Source organism: Odontomachus brunneus, unplaced genomic scaffold (assembly GCF_010583005.1).
Source record: "Odontomachus brunneus isolate Ranch 3 - 2012 unplaced genomic scaffold, Obru_v1 Obru_scaffold_037, whole genome shotgun sequence".
In the NCBI taxonomy this organism is placed as follows: domain Eukaryota; kingdom Metazoa; phylum Arthropoda; class Insecta; order Hymenoptera; family Formicidae; genus Odontomachus; species Odontomachus brunneus.
In genome coordinates, this window is record NW_022639487.1 from 696,103 (window position 1) to 719,607 (window position 23,505).

Sequence of the window (23,505 nt, forward strand, 5' to 3'; positions counted from 1 at the left end):
ATATACATACACATATATATATATATATATATATATATATATATATATATATATACATACATATATATATACATATATATACATATACATATATATATATATATATGTGTATATATATATATGTGTACATATATATATATATATGTGTATATGTGTATGTATATATTTACAACAAGTATCTAATATATCTCGCGTATGTCTGTATGTGTGTATATCGAGTGTGTCGTGTATGCGTGTTCGTGTCATCGTGAAAGAGAGAACATCATATATATAATTACAGTTTAGATCAACTCTATATATATATGTATGTATCGTGATATAGTTACAATATTTTCCTTTTTACACGCACGCATTCTTCGCTTCTGTCTTTCTCATACGTACATACACTCATCCGTTCACTCGTATACGTTCACTCTCTCGTTTAAGTAATCAGTCGAGTCGATAAGTTATTATACTCTCTTCGTAATGTTAGACTTTCTTAAATCGTTTAGCTTTTTTCTGTTTTCCTTTTAAGTATAGCTGCTCTTGAATGGATTCGTGGACGTTGAGGGCGAGATCGCGCACGGATCCACGCGAAGATGCGTCCGGGGTCGCGAGTGTGTTTAAAAATCGACACCTTAACTCTCGAGCGTTCTCGCCTCCTTTACGCGCGCGCACGCCGGCCACTTTCTAGTTTATTTATATGTGTACATATGATACATTTAGTGGGAGATCAGTGGCGCGCAGTGGCCACCGTGCGACGATCCGTAGGGGAGAACGTTACCCCGATCTCTAAAATGCAGGTACATTTGTCGACGTCGCACGTCGAGACACAAGATATCCACGTGAAGATGTCGGCGTCTCCGTGATCGCGTTTATGTCCTTGTGGGATGCGTCACAGCTACTTCACTATACACACACATATACACATTCATACATACGAAGGCATGACACGACCAGTCGCACCCTGCTCACAATTTGCCACTGCTCGTGGTTTCTTTAATTGACACAGTTCTTCCTTTGATGGAAACAAGTGATTCATATCTTCAAAAAGTGCATTTTTTTGCAGAACAATCAATTTCGCGAAGAATATTATTTTTAGTAGAGCGATTTGCCTCATAATTACATGTCATACAATTTTGACGCAAGAGATATTTTCTTTTTTGAAACACTTCGATATCTCTTTTCCATACGTTTGCTTTACGCGAGAAGATCATAAGTCGATAGTCACTCTGATGAAATAGTCAATATGCAGGTTTTAAAATAGTGGCTGGGTTACATTGGTCCAAGTCATACATTTTAGAATTAACCAGTTGCGTTGGAGCATAATGGACTTTCAGAACTTAATGGACTACTTTGCATGTTTAATTTCCATATTTCGACATGCGATTAGGCATGAAAGTAACGTCTTATATGGTTAAAAGAATGTTGAAATAATTTGAAATAAATATAATCACTTGCTAAATAATTTCTTCTTGGTTGTAAACCGCCGTCACCGACTAGTGAGTGTTCGCGCGATGAATCACACATCGCATTAAAACAAGAAGGAAAAATATATCGTAATCATTTGTACTTTTATATCCGTATGTGCATAGATATCTGTCATAAATAAAGGTGGACAAAATAATTATTAAGAATATGATCTTTCTTATAATTGCTGTATGAAAATAATCTCTGATCTGATGTGCTCATCGCGCTACGCTCGCTAGTTAAACGCGTTATCACACAGTCCAAATATGTCTCGTAGTTCTAGCGCAACTGTTTAAGCTTCGTTTCCTTCTCTCTCCCTCTCATTTTTTCTTCTTCGCTCGCGAGAACGTGCAAACGACCGAGGCCGAGCCGCACCAACAATCTGAGGTCACCCTACTCTGGGTCAGAGATTTTCTGTTCGTTACGTTTCGATGTACGCTACAAAATAGCTCTCTCTTTTTCATCCGATGTCGCGTACCGACGACACAAGAATGACGCAGAGTCGAGTATTTATGTTTTAACAATGTCACAGAATCTGATCAGCATCCGTGCCAAGTAAAGAGAGCTCTCTACCTATGCGATGTTTCCTTGCGTCTTGTTAAACGCACGTGACCCCGACATTTGAGGCGAGACAACGAAGCAGAATTTACGCTAACCGAAGGTGGTGCGGTCGGAATGAGTTCCTCGATCGAGACGCCGACGTCTCCTACTTACATCGTGTCACGCTTACGACGGCAGGACGCGTCACGACGACCCCGAGCGACGGACGCTGCGAGCGATCCGTGCGAATTCGATACGCGAATTTAGCTCTGTGTCTGCATATGTGCGTGTGGTGTATGTGTGTACGTGTCTGTAGGTCTAAAGAGGAGAAGCACCAGGCTGCAGCCGCCCTGTAGCACCGTACGACTTGCGTGTTTATCCGTGCGTCGTGCGTATCATATAGGCATACGGCGGTCGTATATACTTGTGTGTGTGTTGGTGTAGTGTGTCGTATCCATGCGTATACGCGCGCGCGCAATTTGTGTACCATCTGCGTTAATTGTTAATCGCTCGCAATCCTCCCGAACTCGAAGGCTTCAACGTCAAGTGTCGTTCCGTGAAAAAAGAATCCCGGTCGGCCTTCTCGAGCAACGTCAGGGTGCAACTTGCAAACGAGAACGAGAGGGAGAAGATTCCTCGGGCCGAAACACGCAGATCGTAACGCTCGCGTCGTCCTTCAGTCCTGGAAAGGTAGCCTTCGCGCATTCGTCGACGCGGAGCCTGATAACCCCGAGACAATTTTCCCTCCCGCTCTCTTCTCTGTGTCCTCTCCAATTCTTCCGGATATTTCCCGTGCGTCTTAAACCTCTCTTCGAGAACTCGCACATGGACTGCCGAGCTTGCAGGTGTAACTGCAGCAACGTTACCTCGGTTCTCGAGTAGTCGCGATCGGACAGTATCGAATCTGTAATTGCAAATCCTGTATCATCATGGTGCACTTATCGGAAGGTCGACTCGGTGCCGATCAATCGATTTTTCTAAAGAATTTTGCTACGACCGATTTCGCGAGGTACGTGCAAGCCATGTCCGCACCTGTTCTCGGAATTCCACGGCGGCGAAGATGGTACACGGGGCTCTTCGTCGTCTCGTTGCGCGGTAGCTCGATACGAAAGCCGGCCGAATTTCTGCCGAGAGAATACCGGATCATCCAACGCGAGTAGCAGCACCTGTTGGCTCGCTGACGGTCCCTTCCCTTCCCTTCCCCCTATCTCTCCGTCGCCCTCTCTTCTTTTCTCTCCCCGTTAACCCGTTCGTTAAGTTCTCAGAATGCTCTATATCTCGACTGCACCTGCGAACGTCGCGTGTCATGACGCGTCCGTCCCTCGGGGAGCAAATACGGGAGACACGTTGATTAGCGATAGTGGTAGTAGTAGTAATCGTAGTAGTATTAGTAATAGTAATAACAGTAGTACTAGCAATAGTAGCGATAGTAGTAGAAGTAACGGTAACGATAGTAATAAGTAGTCGCGGGCGATAGTAGTAGTAGAAATAGTGGTAACGATAGGAGTAATAGGATTTAGAGTACTAGCGGTGGTAGCAGTAGTAGTAATAGTAATAGCGGTGGTAAGAGGAACGAAGGAAGAACGCAAGTGTCACAGAAGATCGGTCGGCGTGTATTTGTGTGTTGTGTGTGTGTGTGGTTGTGTGTGTGTGTGTGTGTGTGTGTGTGTGTGTGTGTGTGTGTGTGTGTGTGTGTGTGTGTGTGTGTGTGTTGGTATGTGTTCATATGTGTATGTGGTGTACGTGTGTCCTACGCGGATGTACGTAATTGACGCGACAATAAATTAACGCAAAACAGAGAGTAGAACGTGGCTCCTCGAGAGTCGCCGGCAGTACGTCGAGCGCACCGGAGGGAGGGCGAGCCGTCAGCACCATCGTCTTTCACCCGCGTCTTCGTGGACCCGCGGGCGTGTAAGCGCGGATGTCTACTTGCCCTGCGGCGTCAGCGGATAGAAATCGATTAAGTGACTCAACGACGTCAAGGTCGAGGGCTATGATCCCACGCACATCAACGACTCGTGCGTACTACTGCTGCTACCGCTACTGACGCCGGCGCTACCGACGTTGCTGTTGCCGCAACTGCTGCCGCAGCTGTTGCTCGACGACATTAGATGTTGCTGCTGCTGCTGCTGCTGGTGGTGGTGATGCTGATGATGGTGGTGATGGTGGTGATGATGGTGGTGGTGGTGATGCTGCTCCTGAGATGTCGTCGTTGTCCTCAGGATGTCGTCCGCCTGAAGGGGAGTCAGCTTCCAGCCAGGCATGAAGTCCAAGTCGAGATCGGGACCTATGTCCACATCCAGTAATTCGTTGTTGTTAAGCGGATCCAGCGGCGACTGGCTGGACAGAGAGAGCACGCTACCCCAGTTGATCGATCGGCTGTCGTCGCTGTCGCCAATACCGGAGTCGACATCGGTTTCCCCGGACGACGTCGGCGGTACTGGGAAAGGCGTTAGCCTGCCCTGCTCGGGTGGTTGTAATTGCGCAATGGGCACCGGAACGACCGGCTCCATGGGCGGCGGACTACGATCCCTTTCCATCTCGCGTTCGAGGTGTCTCAGGGTGTTGCAGATCAGTACCGACCGGTGAAGACTCGGATCCGGGAACTGTCGGTACCTGGCGAGTTTGCACATCGAGATGTTGAGCACAGCGAGCCGTCGTTGTCGATAACAGGCTCGCCCACGCCGGCACCAACTAGACTTGGAACCTTCGCAACATCGTTCGTTTGCGCGATAACTCGAACCAAGTTCCAGATAGCTCTTGCCGTTTTCCTCACGACGTATCGTCGGTGGCTCGTAGTGATGAAGAGCGCCCCACTGAGGGGGCTGAGATCTCGACAGCTGGCTGTAGCCGTTGCTACCGATGGGACTAACGGTGCCACGTTGGTGGTGATAGTAATGTTGCGTGTGGTGATGCAACTGCGTCACCGTGGACGAAGCCGACGTTGACGATGACGCTGCTGGCGATTGTTGCTGCTGCTGTTGCGATTGCTGCTGCTGCTGCTGCTGTTGTTGCGCCTGTTGCGGCGCCTGGGAAGATGGATGATGTGGTTGGTGTTGTTGCGACTGTTGCTGCTGCTGTTGCTGCTGCTGTTGCTGAGAGGAGCTCGTCGACGTGGGCTGGCACGGGTTCGCCGGTAGACACGGAGAGTTTATCTCCATCTCGTAATACGACGTCGACGTCTGGTTCAGGGGCGGTCCGTAACTATCGTCCATCGCCCACCAGCTACCCTCTACGCGTCCGAGCTTCGACGGACTCTCGCCTATGTCCATGTGGAATTCCATGCAGCCAACACCTCCCTCCAATTTGCGTTTTCCTGCCGTCGCCTGCAGACCCATCATTGCACAACTCTGAAAGTATGCATAAAATCGCCAAGTTAGTTTGTTGCGACTTCTCATACATATATCTAAGACTGCTTATGGAAAAAGAGTTAATTTTTATTTATGGTTTCGCTGTTGCGATTGAAAAGCTGCCGTAAGGATGTTTTGAGGGTATCAGCGTTTTATTATGTATTCGACGATATTAATGCAATAATATATCGAGTGGGAGCTTTGTATCGCGACACTCACAGGCGAAAGAGTAGCGGACGAGAGTGTACGTGACTTCAGACGCTCGGCACTCCGATGGAACGATGAAAAAGTGACGTCACGCGACTCGCTAACTTTGCTGCATGGAAGAAATCATCAGCGGAACGCGGACGATCGCTGCCGGCGAACAAGCTCGACCGCAGGCTTCCAGCAGTATCTTATAAACGTTACCGCTGGTTACTATTTGTGATAGAGAAACTCGTAAATAGGACAAAGAAAACTTAATTTTTCTCCCGACAAAACTTTAAGTTTTTTTTTTTCTTTAATATAAATCAACCTATCGTTAACAAAATTAGAGTCTTGTTAAAGCGAGGACCATTTGGGAGAGTTGAATAAGAAGAGACATCGCTCGCAACAAAAACACTCGTAGTTAAATGTCGTCAGACGCAGAGTTTCATTCGTTCATTATAAAAAATCATATGTAGTGGTTTCAGAGGCGACGCAAATACGATGAGTTATAATTTTTCGAAGTTTGGCCGTCGATCGTCGTCGCAGGGCGGGTCGCACTCGAGCGTACCTCGACCCGCGACCCGCGACCCTACGAAAGCACAGTACCCACGCAGCCGTGGATGATTTACGCGCGTACGAGGTCGCGCGAGTGAAAGTAAGTAAATAATCGTTCCTCCCTCCAGCCCTTGCTCACCTCGGGAGACGGAGAGACGCGCGTTTCTCCGCTGGCGCGAGCAAGAACGCGCACTCGCGAGCGTGAGAAAGAGAAGCCGAAATCGGGGGAGGAGAAGGGATGGCAAAGGGGCTGAGGGGCAGGGGGGCCAGAGGAGGGACAAACGGTGTATCGCCACTCGTGGTACTGCGCTCGGTTGTGCCTGGAGATGCCGTGAGATGTCACCGGCGACACGTTCGTCCGCCGGTTGAGTCCACGTGGCCTCCACATGACGTTTGATTTCACGGAAAAAGGGTAGGCGGGAGAGAGGGTGGTTGTGGGACTGCTGACGGGTACTGGGAAAAAGTGACAAGCGACGTTGGCAAGGTCGGTCGAAAGGGTAACGACGACGACGACGACGACGACGACGACGACGATGACGACGACGACGACGACGACGACGACGACGACGACGACGACGATGATGATGATGAAGACGATGAAACTCGCTTCTTGGTAAAACACAGCGGCGGCGGTGCTGCGTGAAATTCAAAACTTGAAGGAAGGAAAAGAACGTGATGTAGGATCCTCCTCATAATCGTACGATTAATCTCGTTAGTGAAGTCGATTAACGTCTTTGAACAGTCGTGCGACTTTCGAGCGAATTGCCACTTACCGAACTTCGTTAATTTGCGCAACTTTCATAAATTTGCGTTAGAAATAGTGGCAGACGCGATTCCTATTTCAAACGTTCCCTTACAAAATTCCAGATCTCTCGAGGAAAATACATCGTCTCTCTTTCTCTCTCTTTCTCTCTCTTTACGCGACACGCAGCTTTAAAAAAATGTTGATAACTACCGTACAGTATTATTCTACGGTGTCCGTTGACGGTGCGGAGGTTCCACGGCGCTTTTATGTGCCGACTGGTGATGTAACACCACGTCTTTCTGTTTTGAAAAGTTGGGAGCTGTTGACGTAGTACGTCTTTTCACGAGCGCAAGCTGATAAAAGCGGCTACGGGCGCTGGCCGTTTTGCGCCACGTTATAATATCGTGCGCACGTTAACAGCGTTAAGTTTCATTAATTTTCATATGGACATACGTAGAAAGTAAAAGAGAGAGAGAGGGGAGGGGGAAGATAAAGAGAGATAAAGAGATTTTGCATTCCCGCGGAGGTTTATGGGGAATAAACGAAGCCGCGCGAACATTTCGTGCAGAATTTCGTGCGCGAGCACAACGAGAGAAGCGATCTAATAGGATTCGCTCGCAGGGGAACAGACGTCACCGCGTTTCCATCGAACTCGGCTTCCGCGCGTCACTACCACGCCGCCTCGAGCAACACTGATAGCACGGCGCGGCTATAGCGGTGTAGTCACGATGACGACCGAGCTTGTTGTGAACAACGACTACTGGAGGACTTGGAGTTGGTCCGACCAATATGACGTGCGATACGTTGCCGCTTCTGCAAACACGTTCTGCATTCTCGATGCGATCTATTCGATGGATTAACCCAGCAAGAAATTTCGATCAATTCGGTGAGATCAATGATTCGGCGTGTTATCGCGATTTCTTTTTCGTTGACGTCGATCTCGACGTCTATCGCGCGATTGTGCGTCAACGTGTCGTGTTTTTCACTGGTCGAATAATCGGTCGGAATAAGCCTTGCGTGTAATTCTGCTCCCTTGAAAATGGCTCAGTTGGATTTTTCAGTCAAGATAACGGCTCGTTCGGATTTTTAACCGTTTCTGTTGGCGACGTTTATGATAGCTACGTCCCTGGTCTGACTCGAATGTCTCTAGCGGCAACGGCTTGCTCTCTTGCGACCGCGTACATCCGCCGTGGCCGGCCGTAGCGGCCTACTTGGAATATGACTCGCTCGCGGAGATTCTCCTTCCAACGCGACGTGGTCAACCGGTCAGCTCCGAGCTCCGAGGAACGTTCGTGGAATCGTGATAAAGGAAAAACTACACGGCGGATCTGATCTCGCCTTCTCTAACGTCGAGGAAACGATAACTGTTCCTTCTCCGCCCGCGGTATTCTCTTCTTTTCGAGCAAAAGCGACGTTACATTCGAAATAATTATTTGTCGCGCGACAATCCCTGTGCGAATCTTGGACAATTTTAGATAGGCGGGTGAACTTGATCCGCGTAGTTTTGAAGAAACGTATCTCTCGACTTACAACGCACGCCGGACCAATCGCAGATGAGTCTTCGAATTTAATCAGACGGAATTCGTGCCACTTCGAATCTGGAATACACTTCAAGGCAAAATGACGTCGTATGCCCGCTTGACATAATTCACTTATCGTCGTGCATGTAACTCTAGTGATACCAACCTCCGTATTTCTGTTTTACTTCGCGTTTATCGTCTGTTGATTGCGTCGTGCGAACACTTTAGTTATCGTACCGAAATTATACGATACAAATGCAAGTTTCAGATTATCACCAAGAATCCATATGTAATTTGATATAGTATCTACGTTACATACACGCTATATCTCTTAGTGTATCATGAAAGCGAATGTGTATGTACATCGAGTAAAGCGATAGGTTTGCAAAATCGGGGATGTACGCGGCGTGATGGATTAGCGATTTCGTCAACTGATCGAGATTTGCCGTCGCCCATCGATCGCCCAGCTGGACGATCTCTCTTTTTCCCTTCCGTCTCTCCGAGGACGGGAGTACTTGGAAATTTCGGCGTATCTCGCGGCGAACGAGCGCGCGCGGACCGGCTACGGATGCGGTCGTAATCTCGGCGTCTCCTCCTCTTACGTGCGATATTTGCGAAGCGTGACCGGGCACTTGTTGAATCGACAAGAGAACGGGAACAAGAGGAACCGGGAGCGACGGAGAAAGGAGGCGAGAGACCGGGGCAAAGCGCGGAGGATAGCGCGGGAGAAAGGGGGAGCAGACGGATGGACGGTGAGAGGTAAGATGGTTAGGGAGAGAAGGGCGGCCGAGGGGGACGGGAAGAGGTATAAAACGCGAAAGGGGGAGGGGGGAAAGAGAGAGAAGGAGAGTGAGAGGGTGACCGGTGTGAAAGAGGGTCAGGGGTAGTTGGAGAGAACGAGGGTGAGACGACGCACAGATGGAACATGGGGAAGGGGGCGGAGGAGAGAAATACACTGGGAAGGATTAGTTGTACGTGGCGATAATATGCGGTTCTTAACTGGCCGTAAATCAGAGCCGAGAAGCGCCACGCCCCGTCATTCCTTTTGCACTCGCGAGGTCCTCGCGAGTTGCATCTCTGCGAATACGGGAAACCCCTGGTTACGGGGAGTGAACAATTCGATCACATTGAAGTTCGCGACGCATCTCCATTCGATAGTCGATTCTCTGACATATCGATTACGTTAACCGACGCACTTCATGCGATGCGTGTATGTAGCACATACGCGTGTATACTCGCCGTCGAAAAGGTTTTTTTTGTAAGTTTCGGAACTTATCTGTCTCTTGTCCAATGAGAGAGCTTTTTTATTAAAATAAATTCTTTTATTGGACAGATAGGTTCCGAGACTTAAAAAACTACTAACTTTAAAAAAATCAGACAACCTTTTCGACGGCGAGTGTACGCCCTTCAATTTTTGCACGGCGCCCGTCAATCTAGAAGCATTTCTGATATCTCAGACAGTTTCGTGGACGTCCGTACGTTACATTTCTCGCGAAGTTGGGTACATAAGTCACTTCGTTCCTACCTAAACATAAAGAAAGTCATGAATTCTGTGACGCGCGCGGCAAGTTTGACATCGAGTGATAAAACGACGCGGATTCGCCACGAGCGAGCAACAGGCGTCAAGCGAGCGAGGGAAGAATAATACGAAAACATAGGGAACGACCCGGGGAAGTTTTATCGCGGCTCGAGAGCTGCAGACGAATATGAGGTAACCGGTGCGCCGCGAGACTTCGATAACCATATAAATCCTCGGGAAGTATACAGGCGGAAAGAGACCGCGGCTAAGAGAATTCGTCGCGCCGGTATGGATCTCTCGACGATCGACGAATGTGGGTTACGAGCTAGAAGTGGAGGAGCTTCACGGCGCATCCGACTGTGGTCGATGACGGGATAGGTGAATACTACGCGATTTGCCATGTACAGCGCTTATAAATAATTGACTGCTCTGCAGCAGGGATCGAAACCGGGTGTGATTCCGTCGAGTCGCATGAATCCACTTTCCTAAGGTACGGACGGACATCTACGAGTGATGAAATCCAAAATCGATCTTACGATCCGACTGCCTTCAAGTACGTGCGAGAAAAATACAGTCGTTCTTACACGAGCTCGACGTACCGTGAACTACGGATTGTCGTAATCGCGCTTAGACGCCCAAATAACAAGGACATTCGCGTTAATGAGCAAGAAGCGGCGACAATGGCGTTGGCGACGATTGAAAGCCGCCGGTAGAATTGGCCAACTATCTTCGTCGAGAGCCTCGCAGCAAGTATAATGCGACGCAAAACGCCGCGCGTTTTACAAAAGAAGCTCGGCTGGAATACACTACTACTGCTGCTCAATCCGTCTGACTACGAAAGGAGCGTTTTTGTGAACGTATAACGTGGCGATGGCAAAGCAGTAGCGGCGCGCGTGGCTACTAAAATCCCAAGTGGAGAAGGTTCACGGTGGATCCGGCTCTGCCAGGCGATGAGGTAATGTTTGCCTCGGCGAGCCGAGTCAGAATCGAAGCTATCTAAGCAACTCGCGCGACAGTGCCGACGCTAGCATTCGTCGCGCCTAGAACCATCATGCTGTGAACATCGCTGAACGTCAGCCAATATTCAACCCTTCCGCTGTTGAGCGCGACGAGTCGATGAGTCGTCACTATCGTCGAGCGCCGCCCGCCTGTGAAGGGTGGAGTGTGATCATCCATCGAGGTTTGTTTGTACAATGGGATTGCACGTTCGTTAATTTCTCGGATAAGAGACAATCAGGGCTCTGTTTTGCGTGATTGGTATACGCTTGTTTAGACATTTTATATGACCTCGATGACGGAGTTTATTAAAAATCAAAGTTCATCCGACTTCGGTCGATAAGCTTCGCGTGTACTGACGTAACATGCAACACCTGTAGCGCGTTTTATCTAGGAAGTGTGAATGTTTGAGAGCGATATGCTCAGAAAGACAGGTAGCAGCTTAAATCTTGATTAGCTGTAAGTAATGTTTATGGGATAGCTTGCAATATGTTGTTTAAGCCAGCCCGCCATTTTCGATCAATCTACGTCTTAGTCAAGTAGAATTGATATGATATATTACTTCTCTTTTTTTAATTATCGTAGCAAATAAACGTGATTGTATAAACCGCTTGATAATTGTAATGGAACGTGTATACGTGCAGCTATATAATCGAAAAAGATTTCGTTCGTTAGTGGTGAAATAATACGGGCTTTAGGCTGACTTCAGTCGGGGTTGCGTCACACCCCGTCTTACTCACGATGTGAAAATGTTACTCATCCGATGTTAAGGCAGTTCGTAAGAGCGCAAGCACAATGCATCAGAACTTCGACCAATGAAAGAGCCAGCATAAACTCCGTTGAACAATGTAGCGGCTTATGTCAAACGTTTCATCACTGTGGGTGCTCAGAATACTTCGATAAGCACGGACAAAAGCACTGTCTTCTTTTTATTCAGCGTGGACAAAAGATCTGTTCTTTTCGTAATTTCGCTCAATTTTTCTCTTTGCCTTTCTACGACTCATATACTTGTTCATACGATTTCAGAGTATCGATAGCGTAACACGATGTGTATAGAGAGAACGGATCTAAACGTAATGCTAACGTTCTATATATACTAGTGTTTCTATATAAATTCACTAGTTCGTATCTCGTCTTCCGCCGGCCCTGCGCGCGAACGCGCTTCGAAGGCTGAGTCGGCCGAGAGACCAGTCGTCGGGTAGATAAAAGTAGTCGATGTGTGTGTGGTATAAACGCGCGAGTGTGCGCGCGCCTATGTGTGTGTGCGTGCGTGCATGTACGCGTTCACACGTTGCCGTTGATATCAGCGGTGACGTGCGCGCGCACACGCGACGGAAGAGCACGAGTATGTGATATATACGTATACGTGCGCACACAATGTGTGCGCCTGTATACATGTATGTATATATGTATGTATGTATGTGTGTGTGTGTGTGTGTGTGTGTGTGTATGCATGCAGGCAGTGCGCGCGAGTTGAATTTTCTGCGCCGCGCAACACACGACGTCGAAGCGACGTTGGCGCGCCACGGTGGTCATGACAGCATGACGTCAACCGGCCGTGTGTTATTTTCGAAAGGGGGCTCGATGGTGGCGACGTCGCGTGGAGAAATTGCGAAGCCGCACAAACAGCCGGAGCACGTCGCTCGCTATCGGACGGAGGAACAACGAGGCGAGCGAGCGAGCGAGCGAGTAAGCGAACGAGCGAACGAACGAACGAACGAACGAACGAGTGAGCGAGTGAGCAAGCTCCGGGCGATGCGAGCGAGCGAGCGAATGGAATATGTCGAAAGGACTCGCTCGGTTGCGTCCACGCGCGTGGATGGAAAGTATTTTTTTTTTAATAAGCACGCAAATCGCCACAAAAGCGAGTTACGAGAACGTCGCTTTACGTAAATCGTGTAACGTGCTTTATTCCTTTACGTGTCAGCTGCGCCACTCGCTTCCCGAGAATTGCGACTGATGCATTTCTCCTCGAGATATCGGCTTACTTTCTTCCCGCCTTATCTTTTATGTTTTTATTTCTGATGACATCTCAGATACCGTTATTATCTTCAATCTTAGTTTTATACACTATACTGATTTCGCTATAAATGTTCTCTGAGACGTTCCAAATGTATCTCTCGCGGCGAAAAAGATTGGAAGTTGGTAGAACTGTTATATACGCTCGTGTTGAGTGATATTAAAATCATGCTCTATTTAGTATCGCTCGGTAGAATTGTCTTGGCGATGGATAATAATATCCTCCACAACTAGAATGTTTTTTTTCTTTCTGCTAGAGATACTTTTATGGATGTCATATCCCGTCTTTCTCCTCTTGCTTTCCTTTCGGTTCTGCGTCTTGATGTAGAAACTCATTCCTATCCTGACGTATCCCTTTCGTCACTGTGATCACGCGCCACTGGATCGAACGTCCCGATTTGACAAATGTCCTAGGGGACGCGACCGGAGGACCTCGGAGTTTTACGTGAACTGGGGCCAAGGTCGAGACACTATCGCTTTACCAAATCTGCATGTTAGCGGCGCGGACTTAGTCTATATGATATACGCGTTTAATATATTATATATATATATATATATATATATATATATATATATATATTGCGCACATGCGTATGTAGAGATGATGGTAAGTGAAGAAAAATACTCTCGCGTATATGTAACTTCGAGATACGTTGCGGACGTATCCTCGAAGAGATACGTCGGCGACGATTCCTGGCCATCGAAGACGCCCCGTTGTCGAGACTCGGCGCTATTCTGGAGGCTGACCCAAACGACGCCGAGTTTAGAGGAGTAAAGTCCGCGGTAGATTAGCCACGCGCTATCGCAACGAGCGCGCGCGCGCGTGGATAAGATTGCACGTCGCGCCGCGCCGCGCCGCGCCGCGCCGGCCGACCGGCCTCAGGCTTCAAGGACTCCGCTGTTCAAGGCGGTTAAGACGTTAAGACCGAATTTCTCGCTGAGTCTCCCGTTGCTCAACTTAGCAACACGCGACCCGTTTCGTACAACGTTAACCTGTCATTTTTACGGATATTAATTTGCGAATGCTTATAATTGCTTCACATAAACATTTGCGTCAATGTCACGAGACATTTCACGTTTCGCGACATTTCGCTTAGAAACAAATTTCAATTTACATCGGAGATATATTTTATATTATTATCTACCGTGTCGAGTATTGGCACGTTTTTTCGTACACATTTCCTCCTCCTTTTTTATTAAAAATCAAATTTGCCATTTATTATGCAATTATAAGATAACGGACAATGAATTTAATGTCCGTAAGATATTTAATTATTCAACAGGAAACAATTCCACTCTGATACGAATCGACATCCACTTCCGTTTGAAAATAAAAAGGAGAGAATTGTTCGACAAGATGTCCGTTTTGTCGAGAGATTTTTGGAGTCTTCTGCAGATAATTACGAAGCCGGCACGGTGGCGCAGATACACGGCAGAGCATCGGCCTTTTTCAGAGACACGCGACCCGTCGTCGAAAACGGCGCGCCGGATGATACGTCATCGGGCGCGAAACGTGCGAGAGTCGGCGAGGCTTCACCCCCGGGGGACGGGCACGTGTACGAATCGGCCGTTGCGGGGAGAACGCGGACGAGGCCGGGGTGCACGGGGGTTGTTCCGATGCATCTCGACGGTAACTACCCAATAGGCGACGTCGACCCGCTCATTCACTCCTCCGCCACCCCCGGGACACCCCCCTCGTGCGATACCTACGAAAGCGCGTAGGCGATCTCTCCCACACGTAGATGTACGTGCGCGCGCGGCTATGTACATAACGCGTATATATGCCCCCGACCGGTAGATATCCTACCCTATATACGAAGCGACGAGAAGAGCCTACGCGCCAGTCGGGCCTACATTAGGGGATGAATAAAGGAAGGTCGCCGAAAAGGGAGGGTTGGCTCCCCTGGTCCCCAGTGTTTCTCATTTACGATCCACCGCTCGCATCTGGCAAACCGCGCACGTGTTCTCGAGAATCCTTTCCCTTCGAGTTTCGTCTTACCCAATGAGAAATGAGAAAAATCGCATACTTCAACAGTACAATGTAAATAAAACGTAAAATTCGTGTTTTGTCAATGATTTTCAGTTCTTTTCTTGATTTTCAGTATGTGTGTGTGAAAAGATATAACCGCAATTTTTGCCGTTAATTCAACTTTCCAACATTACTTATCACGAAATTAGAAAGTGTCTTTACAAAAAAAATGAACTGTGCCTAAATAGGATTTTTTTGATGTCGTAATAAATTTATGTTTATGATGACTGATAACACATGGTCTTTGGCGTAGATCGGATTTGAGCACCACTGATACAATCTATAGGGGCGCGTGACATCTGCGGTGTCCTGAACGAAGGGTCCTACCCCGAAAACCGGGGAATTGGGCAGGGGGCCAGGAGCGAGGAGGAGGCTGAGAGAGAAAGTATACGAGAGGAAGAGAAAAACTCGCGAACGGAAAATTGAGAGACGCCGGGAAGAGGGCGAACAGGGACGAAAAGCAGAAACTAGGGAGAGTTGGAAGTGGGGGAGAGGAGAGAGGAGGAGAGAGAAAGAGACGAGGAAAAAGGACGTCGAGTTCCTCGAAATAAAGCGACGGAAAACGTCACCCTAGAGGCCGTTAATTGGTCCGTGCCAGTACTAGTAGCGGAGTCAAAGGTTTGCGCGCGTATCCCCGTACCTCGCGATGTCTCAATTTGTTTGGACGACGAAGAGGAGATTTCGAGTGGGCCACGTGGCAAACAACTTCAAACTGCGAAGTTGCTACAGTGACATAGCGAATTCTGTTCGTGTATATACATGTATCATATTACAGTGAAAGATATAGTATAATAATAACAACTCTCCTGTATTAACTTCGGGTTATTACCCGAGGTACTTGTGTACTGCCACGATATATTTATGATGCCGAGCTTCCTACCTGCTTTTGGGGGAAGTCCTACTTCCCCCAAAACCGCCAAAACAAAGTGTACCGACCTCGTTCGCAATAATTTCCTCCATAGCTTAATCGTGCCTAAACGCATCGCTTGCTAACTTTAATTGTGTTTCAATTGAAAACGTAGAGTTTCGTCTGACAAAACATCGGCTTTTGCTTTCGCGTATTTCTAGTAGCCATGATAATAATTGTGTCGTCCACAGTATAAGATTGTAATTATAAAAATAGAGAGTTTCGTTCAAGAGATATAGTAACATTATGACGGTATTGTGATTACTATATATTTTTTTACGAGCGCGTATTGGTCATCTTGAGAGGAATTAGCAGTTAGGGGTAAATAAGTACAATGGATATTCAGGTTTATACATAGCTGAAACCGGCACAATGTCCTTAACACGTATCGACTACAATCTTCAACAGCATGCACATGTAAGCACATAGTTGAAAAGTCATAGTAATTCTAATAATACAAGTGTTAAGGCTATTATGCCAACCTGTGTATATTCTCGAATAATCTAAATCTCCAACATTCTTAGCTAGCAAGAATGAACTCGACTCGTTGAAAGCGACTTGCGCGTCAAGGTAAACTACCCCCTTTGTTCTATGGAGAATACAAGCAGCTTGGCGGATGTATCCGTGCGGGCATTGCCATGCACACGTGCATGCATGCACGTATGCACATATGCATGCATGCACGCACGCACGTATGCATGCATGGATGCATGCACACGAATACATACTGTACCTTCGCCGTGTGGGAAAGTGGAGATGCACGCGGCGGTGGCGACGGCGGTGGTGGTGGCTGAAAAAGGGGGCCATATGTCGGGCAATGGCGAGCACCCCTCGCGCGTGGGAGTGCCGGTGGGGATGTATGCGCCACTCTCCCTTTCCGATACATTTTTTGCCCCGCGCCGGATTTTTTTAGCGTGGCGTCTTCCTGCTTACGCGCGTATGACGCGGCACCTCCCCCTGACCCATCAATCCCACCCCTCCTTCCCACCTCTCTCTCTCTCTCTCTCTCTCTCTCTCTCTCTCTCTCTCTCTCTTACTCGCCTCGTTCGCCCTTCGGCGTCATCCGGCCCTCATGTGGAGCGCAAAGGTTTTTATTTCAAACATTTTCGGTTTCGATGAAGAGAAATTCATCGATCGACTCACTGTATGAATGGAATGGTACGATCGGTCACAGTGAAGTTATATGTGCAGTGTCTCGAGATGGTATAAAGTTTATATTTTACTTGTCGCGAAGAGAGAAATATCGGGAGATACTGAGCGATGTAGAATGTTCCATATACGAAGGAAACAAGATGAATCACTATCGAATCTTAATAGTAGATATATGATAAGTTGATAAGTAACACGACATTATCACTTGTTTGAGATTAACGACGGGACGATAGTAGATAGAATCACGGTACCACTCAGTTTGTTTTTACACGAATGAAAGGGTTGAATGGTACGGTTAAGGTCCGGCAAAGATAAGGCGAGCGAGGGAGAAAAGAAAAGATGCAAGGGTGGAAAAGGGAGAACGAAGCGCGAGAGGCAGTCTGTGCGCGGCGGAACCTGTTTATGCTTGACGAGTGGGCGCGCGGGATGAAGTTTACGATGTCCGTGGGACACTCGAAGGAGAGAGAGAAAAGCAAAAGGTACAAGTGGACGGTTCGGACGTAGCAGGTGCCGGCTGGTCAACAATGGACACGCGTCTGGTTCACGCATACGCGGACGCTTCCCACTTGCAAGCGCGATGAATCGGTCTGTGACTAAGAATGTGCTCTGAATTATATTACGATATCGGAGAGCTCGGGGTGTATTGGTAAACAAAGGACAGACAACATAGATAGTTCGCTCTGAAATCTGACCCACTATACGAAATTCGAAATCGATTTCGAACCAGTTCCTATTTTGGCATGTTTTAAATCAAATCTGATTATTGCATCTGGATATTCGCACAACATAATCATAAATGGAAGAAAATTCAAAACTATTTTATCATTGATTAATATAACATTGTACAAGAAATATTTGAAATTGTATATTTTGGACACTGTATAATTTTTACGTTTCCTAGTTTTATACACACACACATATATATATTTTTTTTTACTTTTCACACACTTTGAAATATTTACTACTTTTGTATTTTCGCAAATCACGATGCACAAATATTTAAAACGACACGTTCAATCTGATATAGTTGAAACGGAAACTGGAGGTTTCGGATTATTGATATTATATGTAAAATGGATAAAACCCACTGAGAAGAGTGCAAAGGTTAAGTATTGAAAGTCAAGGGATCGCGAATTTTTACTTCCCGTGTTAAATGAATTTTACTTTAGTGTAAATATGATTCTCGATTTTTTGAGATTCGATTATATTTCTCGTCGAGACTGAAATCTATTTTAAACTTAACCTTTATTGGTTATCCCGATCATTCTATTTTTGATTTCGCGCGAAAGCCATTCGGTTCGCGAACATTATTACGTCACACCGCGGTTTTTATCGATTCGATGTTTATCAATAGTGTCAAGCTTACATGATTTAAATTAACCAGAAAGATTCTTCGCTTTCGCCTTCTTCCACTATTAGTCATATTCGAAAGTAAAGCCTTCAGAAATTTAATGTGTCTCGGAAAAGGTCCCTTACCTACTTGTGGGGCCTGGGCCCAATACCTGTGAGGTTCCAGGTAGGAAATACGGATGGTCGTCGTGCTTGGATCACGTTGACCCACGATATGGCGTCTTGACGAGGGTCGGACGTAAGGGCGCATCGTGGAACGTTCCGTGAAAAAGTGATGGTACGAATCAGGGGTTCTCATGCTGGTAGACGTTCGTGAGAATACGATAACGTACAGCATTACAAAAAGAAGATTGCGCGAGACATAATGGTACTATGTTTGGCTATTGAACTCATCCAGTGGAAAAACGAAGAAGGATGACGATTATAGTGATATATATTACAAGTAGAGTTCAATACGCGCAATAATTGCATTTTCGAGTGACCGTTAGAAGATGAGACATTGTTGGAAGTAAATTTTGAGAAAAAATTTCAACCACGTATTTACTTATTATCAAATTCTCTTCAAAAAAAACTCTTTTAAATATTACGTCCGTCGATAACTGCGATAATTTTAGGAAACAAATATACAAATGAATATATTAATGACTTAATAAGATTATATGTGAGAGATGGTACAAGGCCTCACGGCCTTACAATATGTGCGGAGGCTGCAAGGCCAGGTCGGATTTGGGAGTTCGGGGTTTAAAAGACCTATACACACTCCATCTGAAGGGAAAGAGAATAAGGGTTGGAGCCTTTTATACCGAAGGGTCCCCGGACAGTCTACGGCCTCGGTCCTTTTTGTTCGGGTCGTCGAAGCGGCTGTGGAAAAAGTTCCCTACAGGAGGCAGCTATGCTTGTCCTGCTGCAGCAAAAGCATGAACAGAATCTACGATGAACAATCTGTGAAGACCAATGTAAATGTTGGTCGTTTATGCTCGAAATAGTTTCTTTTTTGTATAACAAGAATATCTATACTGTTCTATCAACTAAGTTGTGAGATAATAGACATAGAGATAGTAGAAATTTTCAAAGATATTTTAAGACGATTTTGTAAGGTGATATTTTTTGTTTGCTGTTTCCATAGAACCAAAATTTCGTTGCTTTCAATTTTGAAAAAAGTTAGCTAAAGTTATACTTTTTCTTCGAGAGAGAAGAAAATTGGGAATAGAAAGGGACGAAGGACGAAGAAAGTTTTAACGTTTAGACCTTAACTAAAAATACAGCTAACGTAACCTATCATACCGAAAGATATAATTATTAAAAAAAGATTTCATAAAGAAACAAAGAAACTGTAAAAATTGATTACATCATAGATTTCTAAATGCATAAGACACGTAAATATGTAAAATTTGGGATGATACTATTCGAAAAATATACATCCTTACATATCTCGCAAACTTAAAAACATTCAGATTTAGATATATTAAATCAGTTGCAAGAGAAGTTGCTTTAATTCCTGAGACTGTGTAAAGGCGTACACAAGAAGACAAGTGCATATCATGTTTCAAGTAACTCCACGACATATCGAAAACTTATCGAAATCAAGGAAGAACAGTCGCGCGAATTTTATCATTGTTTGTAAACAATTGGAGGGTATAGTGAAAATTCACATTAAAGCTTGGGCAAATTCTTGTTACGAGCGTTAGTGCCGCACGGCGGTACCAACAAAGCGAGAGACTTTACTGTTAGGCGGCCGTCGAGATGTGCACGAATAGTCGTCGTAGAGCCGGTCGCAGCAGGCAAGCGAGTCGAGCGACCGCGCCTGGCTATCCCGATCAGCCGGCGAGCCAAGTCATCCAGCTAGCTAGGTAGCTAGGCAGCGCGCTAGTCAGGCCGGAGCTGTTAGGCCAGCCTGCCGGGCTGGGTGTTGGTGAAAGGTGTGGCCGCATTAGCTACACGAGAAAAGGAGAATGCAATATTCTAGCCGTGGTGCGCGATATTCCGTGTCGACGACGTCGACAGAGAGTCGACGTAGTCGATGACGATGACGGCGACGGCGATGCGGAGCGTAATCGCTCTCATCCTGGTGTTGCTATCTCCTCTGTCGTCGTCGTCGTCATCGTCGTCGTCGTCGTTGTCCGACGCAATATCACGCAGCAGGCACGTCGAGGTGGTAGGGGGGGGGGAGAGAGAGAGAGAGAGAGAGAGAGAGAGAGACGGAGACGTGGAGAGACACCGGCTAAAAAGAACGAGCGTACAGGTGGTCGACAGCGAAACGATCGGAGAGTACCGCTTAATGGGATTCAACGACCTCCGTACGCCGGTTCAGCCGTCAGATCTAGGAGTGGTGTCGTCCTACAATATCGTTCCTTACCGATCCTGCGGACGTCGAAACGCCTAGCGTCTCGGTCTGTTTACCGCCAAATCGATTGCGTCGCCAATATTTGGATCGGGCGAACATTCGTCATGGGGACGAGAATATCCCTATTTATTGAGATGGACAAATCGACAGCGCTCGAACCGGAGCAACGAGCACGAGATTATTCGTGATTTTTTACTATCCAAACCGCCGTTAGATGGATGAACGCGCATGAGTGAGATACCTATTTTTCGTGTAATTTAAGAACTGTTAATAGAACTCCTTCACCCGAGAGTTAGTTACGGAGATCAAGTTATGAGGGACTGCGAGGAAAGACGGCATCCCGTCTGATATTTCCTTAAAGCAAAATCGTCAAGGAAAGGGGTAGAATCGTGAGGAAGTTCGCGATGTCATTCTCTCTGTAAATCTCACGCCGATAGATATCACATCCGTTCCGAGCGAATGGCTCCCCGTTATTTTCTCGCTTTTCCTAAAAACGATCCGCAAGTTTGGTCGCTAGGTGGGGCGCGAGTTGCGCGAGGAATAGACGATCAGCGGGAATTTCCGCGGAGGAAACGAGATTTTTCGCGTCATAAATTCCTGCGGGAGGAGAGCAATGGAAGATCTTTGCCCGTAGCGGTACCGTCCTTGCCCGATCGCCTCGAGCAATGCTGGCCCTGACGCGTCGGTAACTGTTCCCGTATCCTGTCCCGACTATTCCTAGCCGAGCGTCCGGCATGCCGAGCGAGCGAGCGAGCGAGCGATGCTTGAACACAGTATAAGTACGAACATGTACTGTGTAGCTCGAAATCACGCGCTCAAAATGATGCGCTTTTGCAATTATATGAGATTGCACACATGCCACGAGAGAGGGGGCTCGTGTCGCGTCTATCATGTCTTTCTTACATGGCCATTATATACAAAGTACAGTTAGATCTAAAAACGCTGAAAGAGTAGATTTCCGGCACCATTTACGTGGCGCCTGTTGCCTTTTCATTAGACTATCAAAATCGGTTTGGTACTTATCAATAAATGTGCTTATTATGCGTTTCTCTGCACTCTAATGGGGACTGCCCATGCAAGTTACATGACGCATAATAGTATGATTGCTTCGTAAGAAGGAAATGATGTACCGATCTGAGCGCGGTGCTCACAGCGCGAACACTCGTGAGCTAGTCTCGTTCGAGGCAGCCTGTTCGCCTGTGTCCGACACGTACGCGATGTTCGACACCGTCCAAGCATTATCGAAGCACCCGCGGCGGCAATCGCACGCCGCGGCTTCGGATTTACGAGTGTCAGCCGCGGCGCTAGGGCAGCAAGACATGGAGGGGGATGGTGCGGTGGCATCGGGGTCGTGCGCGGGACGCCACCGCGGTACGAAAATAAAATTCGTCTCGCCGTTGCAAGGAGAAAACCCGTTGATCGCGCGCAGCCAAGAGTTCGAGCGTCGGTGGAGTCTACGATGCTGCGAGATATGAGGATTTCGTATATTATCAGCACTCTTATTTAACACTCCGATTACCACAGACTGGCGGAAAGTCATAAATGGCCTAAATGTTATTTCACATGCATCACGGGACTTCCCGATGAGTGCGTCAACTCTTATAGCGGTTCCCCATAAGCTCTCCGATATGACACACTGCGAGCATGAGCGAGCGTGACAAAAAGATTCAGCTGGCCATGTTTGACTAGTTTGACAGCCTATGCGACAACCTCGTGCGACTTGACAGATTAAGGATTAGACAAATATGCCGATAACGACTGATAAGTTTCTGTTTCAAGAAACTTGACAAGTGATATATAACTGCGAATATGTGAATTATCAAGCTTGACACGCGTCTTTTTCACAAGTAAGATAATAATAAGCAAGTGGCTGTCATGATAGAAAAGGTAGAACAGATGTCGCCTATCGAAAAAACCTACAAACACGTCAACTCGCAGAAGTACAAGCTAAATAATCTGCGTTTCATAAAAAGGGAATGGTTCGACGCGCCGACGAATTCGTCCAGCTTTGCTAATGCGAAAGTCTCGTGAAACGGGGAGCATGACGATTCATCATCGAGATTTATACATTTGTCATGACGAGCACGCGGTTCCCGAGGGATCCGCGTGGGCAAACAGAAAATTGTCCAAAATATAATCGTAATTGCGCGCGACTGCTAAACGCATAGATGAAATTTTGATTGTTGGCTCGCAGACGCGACAGAAATATCCTGACACGCAACCGCCGGGCGAATATTAAAACTCGATTTTCATGCAAAAAATCGCGCGGCTCCGTTCCTAAGTGTTGTTCGACACGAGGCGTAGCGCGCTCAAGGCTATGTCGCAACGACGCGGTAGCGTCATCGATATCGTCGTCCAGCTTTAGCGGTTGAAGATACGAGCCAGCAGCAGCAGCAGCAGCAACAGCGGTAAACGCGACGTGGACGATGTGGACGACGACGAGAGGACCGGCTCCGCCGCTGTTACTGTTATTTTTAACCCGACGCCGACGCGCCGAGTCCGTAGTCTAAAACCGCGTCTATCATCCTCCCCGCGCCTCTCTCTGCTTCTTGTCTTCTTCCTCATCGCAGTTCTCCTTCTCCTCCTCGTTCTCTTCTTCTTCTTCTTCTTCCTCCACCTCCTCCTCCTTCTTCTTCTTCTTAGATGAAGCGACGGGAGGCATCGCCAGGCGCGCATATTTCGGAGCCTATTTTCAAAGTGACTTTCTATTTCCAAAGTCGCAGGACGCTGCCGAGCGCTCGATGCCTCGTGAAGGCGACGCGCTGAATCCCCGTTCAAGAAACGGGAGATTTGTACCACAACGACCGACTCGTATTTGAGGAGACGTGCGTTCCGTATTTGTTT

At 47.2% G+C, this 23,505-nt stretch overlaps 1 protein-coding gene across 5 annotated transcripts in view; it reads right to left on the reverse strand.

Moving 5' to 3' along the window:
* Positions 1-3,445: 3,445 nt before the first annotated feature.
* Positions 3,446-23,505, reverse strand: part of LOC116843988 (basic-leucine zipper transcription factor A-like) — an 89,749-nt gene continuing 69,689 nt past the window's right edge. For all 5 annotated transcript variants that reach the window (XM_032815020.1, XM_032815023.1, XM_032815021.1 and 2 more), the window contains one exon: positions 3,446-5,339. In XM_032815020.1, the coding sequence (XP_032670911.1) occupies positions 3,981-5,339 (1,359 nt within the window). In that variant the 3' untranslated portion in view covers positions 3,446-3,980. The remainder of the gene's footprint in view (positions 5,340-23,505) is intronic.